The sequence below is a fragment of the Podarcis melisellensis genome, assembly GCF_964234715.1.
Source record: "Podarcis melisellensis genome assembly, chromosome: 8".
NCBI classification, from domain to species: Eukaryota; Metazoa; Chordata; class Lepidosauria; order Squamata; family Lacertidae; genus Podarcis; species Podarcis melisellensis.
The window spans coordinates 80221537-80235106 of NC_138540.1; the positions used below are offsets into that span (position 1 = coordinate 80221537).

At 45.5% G+C, this 13570-nt stretch overlaps 1 protein-coding gene across 9 annotated transcripts in view; it reads left to right on the forward strand.

The window, feature by feature from the left end:
• POU2F2 (POU class 2 homeobox 2) overlaps window positions 1-13570 on the forward strand; it is a 105110-nt gene that overhangs the window by 86455 nt on the left and 5085 nt on the right. For all 9 annotated transcript variants that reach the window (XM_081922066.1, XM_081922069.1, XM_081922065.1 and 6 more), the window contains 8 exons: window positions 578-775; window positions 1755-1860; window positions 3674-3765; window positions 4590-4751; window positions 6798-6939; window positions 8179-8327; window positions 10013-10189; window positions 11270-11336. In XM_081922066.1, the coding sequence (XP_081778192.1) occupies window positions 578-775; window positions 1755-1860; window positions 3674-3765; window positions 4590-4751; window positions 6798-6939; window positions 8179-8327; window positions 10013-10189; window positions 11270-11336 (1093 nt within the window). The remainder of the gene's footprint in view (window positions 1-577; window positions 776-1754; window positions 1861-3673; window positions 3766-4589; window positions 4752-6797; window positions 6940-8178; window positions 8328-10012; window positions 10190-11269; window positions 11337-13570) is intronic.

Here is a 13570-nt window from a genome sequence, read left to right on the forward strand (position 1 = left end):
TGGACATTTCTCCTGTGCAGGTGTGGCTTGTGGAGGGGCTTAGATTGAAACTAAATTCTCATTCTGCATTGCCCTAGCAAAATGCTGCTTATACCTTCCTCATATAAGCAGTAAGGGACCCAGAATGGCGTTGTGTGTTCATCAGCATTTCTCAGTAATGTGAGAAGCTTAGGTTTGTCCACTCCATTCCTCCTCCTGTGCCTTTCCCAGTGACTAAGGAGAAATTCAACACACACAGGATTTCCTGTCCCTGAACATAACGTGAAAGAACAACAGCCCTCATCTGCTTAGTGAAATTGTCCTATTGTGTTGAATTATAAGCACAGGCACTGCTGTCAGGAAAGGAGTTGGCAACCAAGAGGAATATATTGCTTGGCTCTCTGCTTGCTGGGGCTCTTGCTGATGTGCTGGGTGGGAGAAGGACCCAACTAACCAGCTTCTTCCTTCTCTCTGCCTGGTTGATTTCTCCTCCTTCCCTTTTTCGCCTCTATTCCCCTTTTGCCTGGTCACCCCCTCCTGGCCTGCCATTTGCTATGCTGCCCTTGGCACACCTCTTCTCTGCCTTCCACCAACCCAGCTTACGGCCCTGATGCCTGCCCAACAGCAGCTGCTTCTGCAGCAGGCCCAAGCGCAGCTCCTGGCAGCCGCCGTGCAGCAGTCCAATGCCGCAGCTGCCGCAGCCTCTCAGCAGCCTGGGGCTGAGCTGACGGCGCCACAGAACCAGCCCCAGACACCACAGCTTGCCCTGTCGCAGCCAATCCAGCTCACTGCACAGGTAAGGGCTTGTGCACGGGAGGCTCAGCTTGCCGGGGGTCTAGCCAGAATGGGTTGCCCAGCATTACACGCTCACCACCACACAGAGAACAGGGCAGAAGTCAAAGCATATGACAGGCTGCTCATGCAGACATGGCCTGATCCACGATTGGCATCCATCTGTCTCAGGGGACAATGGAGGGGTGCGTCTTTCTGGGCGAGGTCAAACTGTTGGAAAGTTGCAGTGCCTGCTGTGGCTCTAGAGACCGATGCGGGAGAGACATGTTTTGTTGCAGCTGGGACAGGGGAAACTAGGAGAGGATGTGTTTGTTAGATATTATCCTTCGTGAGTTCAGCAGGCTGCATCCCTTTGTCGGCAAAAAATAAGGAACCTGTTGATAGGTTAGCTTTAACCTTTGGTTTTAGTAATCCAGGATGCTTTACTGCAGACTGGATTTCCTGTTATTTCCCCCTTTTCTCCCTTAAAAACAACAGACACGCCAAACAGTCTTCTTATAAGTAAAGATAGATTTACTCGCCCAGTTTCACAATAGCAGTCTTGAGGCAGGCTGAAAATGTAGTTGCAGACATATACAGTAGTTTAGATCAAAATGGAGTTTGAGCTGTGACTCAGATTCAGCACTTGTCCTTCATCCCTAGTCACTGATGAGGCATTGAAGAGAAGAGGAGAGAGAGATCGGAGATCAGGAATCAGAGAGAGAGCAGGCTGAGAACGTGACCGGCTTATAGAGGCTGTACCTGGCTGTACACAGTGGAAGTGGCTCTCACAGGGAGGATTTTCTTTAGACCCTGTGAGATCCAACTTCCTCTGTGTGTGCCTTTCTAGCAAACACACATTGCCACTCTCCACAACAGACCCTGGTCAACTGTAGGAGAATCCTCAACACCTTCACTGGACTGCAGTCCCCAGCATTAAACCGGCATAAATTTGCATGGTAGATATACCCACACTCTTCCTCCCACTCGCTTCTCTGTTCTAGGACATCCAGCAGCTGCTCCAGCTCCAGCAGTTAGTCCTCGTCCCAGGGCACCACCTCCAGCCGCCTGCACAGTTCCTGCTGCCACAGGCCCAGCAGGGACAGCAAGGTAAGAATGGCTTATGTGTGAAAAAGAGACTGCATAGGCCACACTCCGCTTCTCCTGGCAAAAGGGTCTTTGCAGGCAAGCAGTTCCTAGTGCAACGAGCCGTTGTTTTTCCGCTGTAAGCTGCAAATGAAATTGCCATTGACTTTATGTCCTGATGGGGGGAAAGCTCAGCGAAGTGCTCTTTCCCAACAACTTTTGAGATGTATAAGAAAAACGTTCTAAAATGTTGTGGTAAGTCTGAAAAATAAAACATTGGCACAGGATGAAAAGACAGCAGCATTTGAAAATCAGCGCTATAATACTCTTTCATAGAAGTGCCGTGGCATGAATATTTTAATATTTAAAAATGGTTCTAAAAGCATTTTCGGTGTTAATTAAAACATTTTTTAAAACAACAACAATGTAATGAAATGACGCTGACTAGAAAATAATAATAGTGAAGGTGAAATGGCAATAGGTTCGGCTGCTTTAGGCAGCAGATGCCAAAACCAGATGGAAAAGAAAATGGAAGAGTAACAATACTACAGTGATTTACACCTGTAAAGATTCCACTAGTATTTATTATTATTATTATTAATAATTTTAAAAAAAGCAACTTGGGATTTTTTGTGGTCTGCCGAAAACCAGAAGCAGCAGCACAGAGAAGACACAGGGGGGAGACAATGAGTTGATGATGTCATGTAGATGCCCTATAAAAAGTGAGTGAACCAAGTGTGAGGATAGTAAGCACCTAGTGTGGAAGCACTGTAAGGCAGGGATGGGGAATCTGTGCCCTCCCCCCTCCAGATGCTCTTCGATCTACCAAACTACAGCCAATGTGGCCACTGGTCAGGAATGGTGGAGTTGTAGTCCAGCAACATCTGAAGGACCACACATTCCTCATCCCTGCTGTAAGCCTTGGACAAAAAAACCCAAAACACAGAGTTCACTGTCAGCCTATATCTACTTACCCCACCCTCACCAAGCCCAGGTCTACCAGGAATTATGTGCAGTCCTGAAAGGTGATAAAATCATGTGTCTGAATATTTTCAAAGTACTTTTCCCTCACCACAGAATTCCCCCTTTGTTCCCCCCATTCTGGGACGAAGAGGAAGATTAGGGAACTGGAGAAATTTGTTCCACTTTGCCTCAGCATAAAGCATTTTATTCTCTCAAGTTAGAATCATGTGCTGGATGGTAGGGATGAGACGATTTGCCAATTTTCCTTCATCTCAGTTTTTCATTTTTCCAATCTTAAGTTTCCACACCAGAAAGTCCTCATGAAAATTCCATCAACATTTTTGTACGGATTTATCCTAATAAATATATTTTTGCAGAGCAATTTTCTTAATATAACACTACATTTCTATGTTATTTTCACAAATATATGATTTTATATGCAGCCTTTGCTCTCATATATGAATCTTAGTGCAAAATAACCTAGCTGGAGAACTGCATTGCAGAATTTGGAGAATTATGAATTTCAACAAATGGCTGTGTTTCAGTTTATACTTTGTTTCAGAAAGTGTGAATTAAATAGGCTCACCTTCAAATTCCTCCCCAGTCTGCAAGACTGCAAAGACAAACAACTATGAAGAATAGAAAAACCACATTTTCTAAATGCTGCAGTGTCCAGCTTTTTTCTCTTCAGCCAATGAGGAGTAGGATTTTACTTTGCTTAAATAACAACAGTGGAGGTTTTTAGGGGTCTGAAGAATGGCACCAAATTGGCAGATTTTTATTCCGGGTTTGATCAGTAACTTTTCACATGGTGGAATAAGGTGGTGCTTGATTTTGCGAAGCTGAGCTGTTCACTACATCTTTTCCCTCACAGGGCTGCTCCCGACACCAAATCTCTTTCAGCTACCTCAGCAAAACCCAGGGAGCCTCCTGCCGAACCAGCCTCGTGCAGGACTCCCAGCACAGGTGAGTGCGTAAAATACTCAGTGGGAATGCAGAGATTGCCAGCCTTGGTCTGGCAGTCTCATTCTTCATCTTTTAATGCTGTATTCTTGTCTGCGCCAGTATATCTTGCTTTGAAGAAAAGACTGCTTCACCACAGTTAACGCAATGCAACGATCATTTTGTCAGACCCTTGAAGGCATTGGCGATCAGGAATTTGTTTATTTGTTTAGTACATTTACACCCCTTCCATTATGGAACTTCACGGTGGTGTGCATGGGGGGGGGGGTGTCCTTTCCCAGTCAGTCTTCCAACCAGGCACTTCTCAGACCTCTAGACCTGCTTAGCTTCAGCGTAGTGGCTCTGTATCTTGTGCCCTGGGACTATGTGGGTTGTGATCACTCATCTCACCTTTGCCTCTGCTTAAACAGTTTTCCAGGTATTGTTTCAAAGACTTGCAGAAATGTCTTACCAGAGCCAACAAAGGGATAAAAGTAATATGGTAATATTGACACCACCTGGGAAGCAATGTCCTTTTGTCCCACTGCTTGGCCCGGGAGGCAGGGAGGGGGAAACCACTCTTTAGTGTTCAACTGAAGCACACAACAAGTTGGGTTTTCTCTAGATTTGCTCCAGTGTGGAGCTAGAGTGCAGGGTTTCCCTGGGAAAGGAGTGAGTCAGGCAGAAGACCGTTTGGTCCCATGCTTTCTAGGCACGGGACTGGTAGAAGTGTGGATGAGCTCTAAGCTGTTTCTCTGAGCTCTTGTTTATACATTATTCTTTGCCTTCTGTTCGGTGCTTTCGTGCATCTTGGTTCAGCATTTCCGTGTCTTCTTTCCGCTTCCCAGCAAGTGACTCGGCCTGGCCTCCCCGAGTCCCACCTCACTCACTCACAGCCGCCCAAATGCCTGGAGACCCCTTCACACCCTGAGGAGCCCAGCGACTTGGAGGAGCTGGAGCAGTTTGCCCGCACCTTCAAGCAGCGGCGTATCAAGCTGGGCTTCACACAGGTACAGGCCAAGGTGTCTGGCTTAGGCTAGTCCACGATGGAAGAGTGGAATGTTGTTGGTTTCCTTTAGGGGGATGTGCCAGATGTTGCCCTATGAACATTTTCGCTGTGAAATTATTATTATTATTTTCTCTCCCCCCCCAAAGATCTTTATTGAAACTTAACATATATACATAATAACCAAAATTCCCAATGATTTCCTCACATAAAATATAATATCTAAATTACAACAGCTACTTAATTTTACACATAATTATAAAACCTACCACCCACCCTCTACTTCCCTCCATAGCAATTCGACTTCTTTCTATTTCTTTCTACCTTTTCTCCTTGCGTTCTATAATAAATTATTTTTGTTACATTCTGATTTTTCCTTCTTTCTTTATTGGTTTTGTTATTGATTACATTTTTCATTCTAAGCCTATTAGCATGTCATTTTTAGAACAATATTTTGACATATAATCTTCGAAATACTTCTACTCCATTCTTAACTTTTGATTTGATTAGTATCTTATAATTGAAGTTAATTTTGCCAATTCTATATACTCACTTAATTTACAAACATTTTCACTGTGAAATTACTGTTCCGTTTATTAAATTTCTATACCGTCCTCCATCCAAGGACCGCAGGGCGGTTTATAACATAAAAACACAAGAACACATAACATAGTAACAAACAAAAACAAGAACGACTCTCCCCTCAATTTAAAAGGCCTTCAGTTGTTTAATTAGCCGAAGGCCTGGGAGAAGAGGAATGCTTTTGCCTGGCATCTAAAGATATGTAATGAAGGTGCCAAGCAAGCCTCTCTGGGGACAGCATTCCATAAGCGGGGAGCCAATGTAGAAAAGGCCTGTTCTCCTGTTGTCACCCACCGGAGCTATTGTGGAGGAGGCACACAAAGAATCATAGAACTTTAGAGTTAGAAGGGATCCCAAGTCCAACTGCCTGCAATGCAGGAAAGAAGAGCCTCACATAATGATCGCAGGGTCCAGGTTGGTTCATATGAAAGAAGCATCAGGGATTGAGGTGCCAATGTTCCCTGGAAAAAAGAGACTAAGGTCACTTCCAGATGACGTGTTTATTGAACATTCATTTGTTCGCCCAAAGTTTGTGGGGTGGTTAGACATTGTTGGACATTAGAGGCTTTAGTTGAGATTCCTGCACTGCAGGGGGTTGGTCTAGACTAGAGGACCCTTGGGATTCCCTTCCAACTCTACAATTCTATGATTCAGTGATTTAGCATTCATTCCTAATTGTTCACAGGGAGCCTAGATCATGTTGATGTTTGATGAGGTGGTCATGTATCTCCAAATCACATTTAATTGTGCAAGCTAAACTTGCCTGAATGTGATGGAATCGAAAATAGTGACATTCTGGAAGTGCCCCAAACTTACATAGAACAAGGGCAGCTCTAGAAAGTACATTCCCCATGTTGGTTGCATAAGCACAACCTTCTCTTTGGGATCAGCCTGAGGAGTGAGGCAGAGATCACACCAGTTTGAATGCACTGACTTAAGTATTTTATTTTATCTTATTCACAGGCTTTTTTACTACTTTTAGCCAAAAATGCCTCTCTAAGCATCCACAGTACAAAACCAGTAATATTTTCAAGAATTTTTAACAGTAGAAATACATTATAAAACAGTGGGTTGTATTCAGCAATTTGACCCACTGAAATCAGTGGACTTTAGTTAGTCTTGTATTTCAGTGGGTCTATTCAGAGTATGATGCAACCCATTATCAGTAATGCAATAAAACTGAAGAGGAATAAAATCAGCCAGCCAACTAAAAATTCCATAATCTAAAACACCTGGGCAAATGAAAAAGGTTTTAAGCATGTACCAAAGAGAAGAAAATGTTGGTGTCACCTGTAGCTCCCTGAGGGGAGTATTCTACAATTGAGGCACCCTCTGATGTTTATACATGGTGTATTTCTGTTAGAGATGGAACTTGGAGAAGGGCCTCCTCTGATGATCTTAATGCCCTGGCAGTTAGTATGCTCTTGGTAACAGCTTCTCCCCCCACCTCTGTCTCTCTCCTCCACAGGGTGATGTGGGGCTGGCCATGGGGAAGCTTTATGGGAATGACTTCAGCCAGACAACCATCTCGCGCTTTGAGGCACTCAATCTCAGCTTTAAGAACATGTGCAAACTCAAACCTCTACTGGAGAAATGGCTCAATGACGCTGGTAAGTGGAGAGGAGGAAGCGAGCAGGAAGAAGCTGAGGTCTACTGGAGGAGGGGTTAAGGCCTTTCAGAGGCAAAAATAAAAGAGCTTTTGGGGGTGGGTCAGAACAAGCGATTAGAAGGAAGGTGGAGCTCAAGATCTAAGATATTTTCTGCTGAGGAAGCTAAGCCCTGATTGATTTGGTGGAGAGGAAAGATGTGGAAATGAGCAGGTGTGAGGGAAATCATTCTCAGGGCTGGGGAGAGCATAACAGAATAGAAAAGACTGACTTCATTATCTAAGAATGGTCCCCACATGTCTGGCTTAATGCAGGTGTCAGATAGGCCTGAACAGGCCTTTGGGGAGCTGGTGGGTGGACAGGGGGCCTGGCCCAAGCCTCCAAGGACAGGGGGAGAGAATGCTAACTCTCCCTCTTGAGGAGATGCCTTGAGGAAAATTCACTTTATGGGCTCAAAGTTCTGCAGATTACTTCCCAGTAAGGCAGAGCATGAGAAAGTACCGTATTTTTCTCTCTATAAGACGCACCAGACCACAAGACGCACCTAGTTTTTGGAGGAGGAAAACAAGAAAAAAAATATTCTGAATCTCAGAAGCCAGAACAGCAAGAGGGATTGCTGCGCAGTGAAAGCAGCAATCCCTCTTGCTGTTCTGGCTTCTGTGATAGCTGCGCAGCCTGCATTCGCTCCATAAGATGCACACACATTTCCCCTTACTTTTCAGGAGGGAAAAGGCGAGTCTTATAGAGCAAAAAATAAGGTATTTCCTCATTTGCTTAATCAGCATATACATTCAACTTTAAAATTGCCCCCTGACTGCTACTAAGATAGATCTTCAAAGGTTTCGTTTTTTGAGCTGAGAAACTACTGTTCCACAGGCTGCTTAAAAGCCAATCCAGTGTGAACTCTCTAAAGCAGGACTCCAACATAGCCCCCTCCAGATGTTGCTAAACTCCCATCAGCCCCAGCCAGCATGAACAGTGGCCACAGATTGTGGGAGTTGTAGTCTGAACAATATCTGGAGGGCACAATCTCTAAAGTCACAAGGAGATAGCAGAGAGGCAAGGGAGTGGTGTCACTTCTCAAGGTAAGCAAGTGGAAACTAGGCCCAGTAGAGGGAAGGATGAAGACAGCGAAACTGGATCAAGCCACAGGACAGAGGTGACACACCAGGTGGGGTGCTGTACACTGGGTGATGATGTTTACAAGGCGACTAAATGGCTCCCCCACATGTCATGTTTCAGAGACAATGTCTGTGGACTCCACACTTCCCAGCCCCAACCAGCTAAGCAGTCCCAACATGGGCTTTGATGGGCTGCCAGGCCGGCGCCGCAAGAAACGGACCAGCATTGAGACCAATGTCCGCTTCGCATTGGAAAAAAGCTTTCTCGCGGTGAGGCATTTCCCATTGTCCAGTCCCCCACGTACCTAAAGAGTGATATGGAAAAGCCAGGTTGCAAATTCCTGTTCTCCTGCGAAACTCTGACCTCGGCTAGTACGGTTCCTCACCAAACCCACATCTCAAGGCTGCTGTAAGGACAGAAGCAGATAAGACCCAGTTTTATTCTCAGGAAGTGTGTGTCATATAAGTAAATGAATAAAGACAAAATCAAGCAATTTTACAATATGTTCATTTAGATTGTATATCGCTTCTCAAGGCTTTCAGCAACTTTTCCTTATCTCTAGTTCTTCATGGGGGAAAGCTGTTGGAGGAAAAGGCCAATCTTACTGCCCTTGGCAGCAATTGCAAGAGAATCAGGGGTTATGCCAGGGAATGGGAATCTGAGGAACCAAGGCAAGGGTGGGGAACCGTTTTCAAAGTAAGGGCCACATTCCTTTCTGGGCAACCTTCCAAGGGCCATGTTAATGGTGGGTGGGGCCAAAGGCAAAAGTGAGTGAGGCGATCAATGTACATAGTAAACCTTTGCACAGTAGGCAAGTTTCTATACGTACCTCTCTAACCTCAACCTAGGCAAGCAAAAGGCATTATCTGAGTTCAGTGACACATTCCTGCCGGGCAAAAAACACTTATGAGAATCGAGGCCAGCAATGCGTGTGGCCTGGAGAAAGGAGGCATAGCCAGAGAGAGTGGCATGGAGCCTCACATTCGGTGCTTGATCCTGAGGTTTCTCATCCCTGGACCAGGCATGAGTCAGAATCAAAGAAAACACGAGAGCCAGAAAATCCACTTTGCTCTGGCAAACTCCTGACCCAAACAGGAAGCCCTCTATAGCTCTTCCTATTTAGGAGGGCCCAATGGCCATCCTAGGAAGAGCTTGAGAAGACTTCATTGCCCTACCTAGAAGTCCAAAACTGCTGCTCTGGTGGCTCACACAGAGCCAAAGGTTCCTGGTTTTAGCCCAGGTAATTAATGACACTCCTATTTTACAACAAAGGGGAAAACAAGGCTGAGAGTGTATGACTTGCCCAAAGTCTTTATGTCAGTCTTTGGCTGAGCTACCACTTGAACCCAGGTCTCCCAAATGAATGGCTGACTCTCTTCTCATTTGATTCCAGCTGATATAAGTATGTACACACCATACATTTAAAGCACATTCCTTGCCCCAGAGAATCCTGGCAGCCGCAGTTCACCCTTCACAGCACTACAGTTCCGAGGATTCTTGAAAAACTGTGTGCTTTCAATGTGTATTTAAATGCAAGGTGTGTGCACATCCTAGGTGTGTGTTCTGGGTTGTTTTTTAAGTTCATTTAACTCTCTTGCATTTAACTGATAGGTCAGCTTAAGCCTCACGTTACTGGTTGTCAGAAGCAAAGGCAGGGAAATTCTCAGCAGGTCGACGTTTTGTCATGTACTGTGTGCCAGAAAGAGCAGAGAAAGTGACACAGAGCAGCAGCAGTTCTGTGCCTCATCCTTTCTAGTTTCATCCGCTGCCTGTATTTCAGGTTCACGTGATAGTTTGGCAGCAGATCTAACGTTCTTTAGAATGAGTAGAACAGCCCCCTACATGTTTCTATGATTTGTTTTGTTTTGTGTTCCTGTTGGGACTCTATGTCATGACTTGCCCCAATGTCACACCATCCTGTCCCCCACTTCCAACACCTTCCCCCAAACTGCAGAACCAGAAGCCTACCTCAGAGGAGATCCTACTTATTGCCGAGCAACTGAACATGGAGAAGGAGGTGATTCGCGTCTGGTTCTGCAACCGCCGCCAGAAAGAGAAGCGGATTAACCCTTGCAGCTCTGCTCCCATGTTGCCTGCCCAGGGCAAGCCTCCTGGCTACAGCCCTCACATGGTACGTTCCTACACACGTTCACTCCCCCCCCCCCCGGGCACAAAACTCCATGGAATATACCTGTACGGAACATGCCTTCTGTGCTGTGCAGGTGAGGGCTTCTTGCAGATACCATCTTATTAGGGTGTCCATTCTGCACAATAGTTGAATTTGGCCTTTAGAGCTTATTTATTTCAGTAAAATTATATGCTGGTTGGTTTTTTGTTTTTTGTAACCCTTTACAAAAAAGCAATACAATTTATCGCTTTTTTAAAAAAGATAACAGCAAGTGTTTAAAACTTTCGAAAAAATTAAACCAGTGATGTGCTAAAATAATAGTAACAGGTGTTGTGGTACCTACCTGTTAAATATCGGACAGGTGCTAGCTCTGTTTGCCTTTTTGGCACCTGCTGAAGACTTTCCTCTTCCAGCAAGTCTTTTAATTAGTGGCCTTTATCCAAGTCTGCATATGTGTCAGGATTATTTCTAAGATGCCTTAATAGTGCTACTTTTTCTGAATTTGCTGCCCTGGGCTCCTTTCAGAGAATAGACATTTAATAAATAAAAATGAATAAAATTTAATACATACATGTATTATTTTCCTGTGCACTGCACATTTAATCATACACTTAGCTTCACAGTTTGGAGTGTGAACCCCACCCCCACTACTTCCTCCAATGGACAATGCCAATATTACTTGCCCCCCCCATATGATACATAGCTTCTTTGCTTGATACATCCTTTTACATGATGCATATATTGTGCTCATACAAAACTCTGCCTACCTACCTGATCTTTCACTGCAACTTCACTGAGCTTGCATTTACCAATCCACTTACCACCCCGTTTGATAAAACCATACATGGTACAAACTTTCCACGTCCCTAGGCATCATACCTTAACTTCCTCAAATAATGTACATTCCTATTGCTCACGTTACAGAATTTGTGTCGAACATACTTAAATCGTTCATGAGTGTCGCCCCAGCCCAGTCTGCTAGTCGCATCTTAGATATGATCCCCAGTCAGGGGAGAAAGGTCTTTATGTGGATTTTATCCATTGTGTCTCTGACAGTCCGTTTCTCTGCTGCATCTCCTCCAGGTGACCAGCCCAGGCACCGGCACAAGTCTGCCCCTCTCCCAGGCTTCCAGTAGTCTGAGCACAACAGGTAGTTGTTTTTGGTGACACATTCCCTTCTCCCTGGGACCCCCTTTCCTTTGCCTCCTTCTAGCATAGCTGTCCAGTGGTGGGCTGCTGAGAGCTCAAGGTATTGAGGTTGTGGGAATGACACAAGAGCAGTCTGTTGGGTTATGAGTGAGAATGCACCCTGATGTTAAGACTTCCAAAGGCCCAAGCGCTTTTGAGGACCCACTCTTGGCACTTGCAAAATGCTTACAGTCATTCAAAGCACCTGCTGCCTCCATTGCCACCTCCTTCCCCAGCCCTGACCTGTATACCTTACCTTGGCACAGCAAGAGGTGGCAATGGCAGAGAAGGCAGCAGGTGCTCCAGAGGCCCCAAGAGAGCATGTTTCCATGCCAGGGAAGGACTGGCACCGCCAGGTAAGAAAATGCTGCTATGCGCATATTATTGACTTGAGATCATGGGACTAGTTGTCCCAGTCCCGTACCTGGTGTGGAAACAGTGCAGCACTCTTGTGCTTTCCCTTTAGCTCTGCAAAACTTAACTTCTTGCTGCCTGCTTAAGGAGACTTGGAAGCAAGACTTGGAGTGCTAGTGAGGCCAAAAAGAGCACAAGAAAGTTGTGCTTTGCTCCCTCTGCTGCTACCACATACCCCACACACTGCGAAATTGCCTCTGAATTGTGATGACCTGGCACTTGTAATGCCGCTGGCAATGCTATGGCAGATGCAGACATAGAATTGTGTTGAACTTGGTGAGATCTGCAGCCTGGATTCTGGGGTGATGCTCCAATGTTCCATCAGCAGGTGATGGCAGTTGTATTGTCTGGTTACACCACCACATAAAACCAATGCGAAACTGTCCAACCTGAGCTAGTGCTGATATATTCAATGTCGTATTAGCACATGAATATGTGCAACAACATCCAACAATAACATTTTTTCTTTTAATGAAAAACATTCTTAGGAGGCTGCAATTTTGGGCAGACAAATGACATGTGACAAGGAGGATCTTAACTATTTGTGTGATGGGTTTTGTTTAATGCTCAAAAGCATATGCACTTAGCTGGCTTAGCTCTCCATAGCGCTCCCAATGTGTTTACCCGTGCAAATTCTCATCTGGCATTCTGTAGAGGGAAAAGCTGTTTTGGAGAAACTGTCCAACTACTTGAATGAAACACAGACTTCCCTTTTGCCCCACTCTTTGCAGACACAGGTCTATGCTTAAAAGGTCAGTGCCTCTGGATCTTTCTCTGCGAAAACCTGCTCTTTAGCACTTTTCTAAAGCAAACATCAATTTGGGTTTTCTGCAGATTTACATTTACTCCGATTGAGCATTAAAGAGCAGGTTTTTGCCGAAAAAGCTTTGCAGCAAAAAGAAGGGTGTGTGCGTGTGCTTGGACACAGAGTTTTAAAGTGCGGACAGTGCGTGGAAAGTGTGGATAAGCCCTAAGCCACAAACCATGGTTATACAAATAACACGCAGCTTGAACTCTCCTACTTTGCTCTTCTCTTCCTACAGTGGGGAACAATCTATGGAGTTCTTGGCTTAGGGCAGGACCTGAGTGCAACAGCACTACTCCCCACTTGTGATTCAGAGGTATACTGCCTTCAGTACTGGACTGGTATGGGGGTAGACCACGATGGTGGCTTCACCCGGTGGTATATCACAGGTGAAACTGATGCCGCTCCTGAACCCGTCTGCTACCAGTGCCACTTTCAACATTGGGCCACTGGTAGGTAGCAGAGGGACTCAGGATCAGTGGCGGTTTCACCTGCAATATACTACCAGGTGAAGCTGCTATCACTCTGCCTTTCATACCACAGAGGGAGGAGTGAACTGTTTTGCCAGGCCAATACAGCTTGTTCCTCCCTTGGCTTCTTTAAACCTGTCCCCAGCTGAGCGAGCCCCGATGCTTTGCGCACAAGCTGGAGAAGCATAAGGCTTGCTCAGCTGGGGGGGGGGCTGGCAGGAGCAGTTTAATGTTCAGCTGGGGTGGGGAGCTTTTCCACCCCCCAGCTGAGCCTCGCAAAAAAGCCTCACAAACAAGTTGTCACGGCTTGCAAGGCGCAGGGGTGAAAGCGTCTCTGCTTCCGTGGTGAGAGCTGCGGCAGTTTCACCCCACGCCTCACTGTATCCAATAGTAGCAAGATCAAAATTTTAATTACATGCTCCGCAAAGATGTACTTAGTTTTGTCTTGACTCTGAACATTCAGGGAATGAGATGTCACACTGAGCTTCAGAGGAACTTGGAAACATG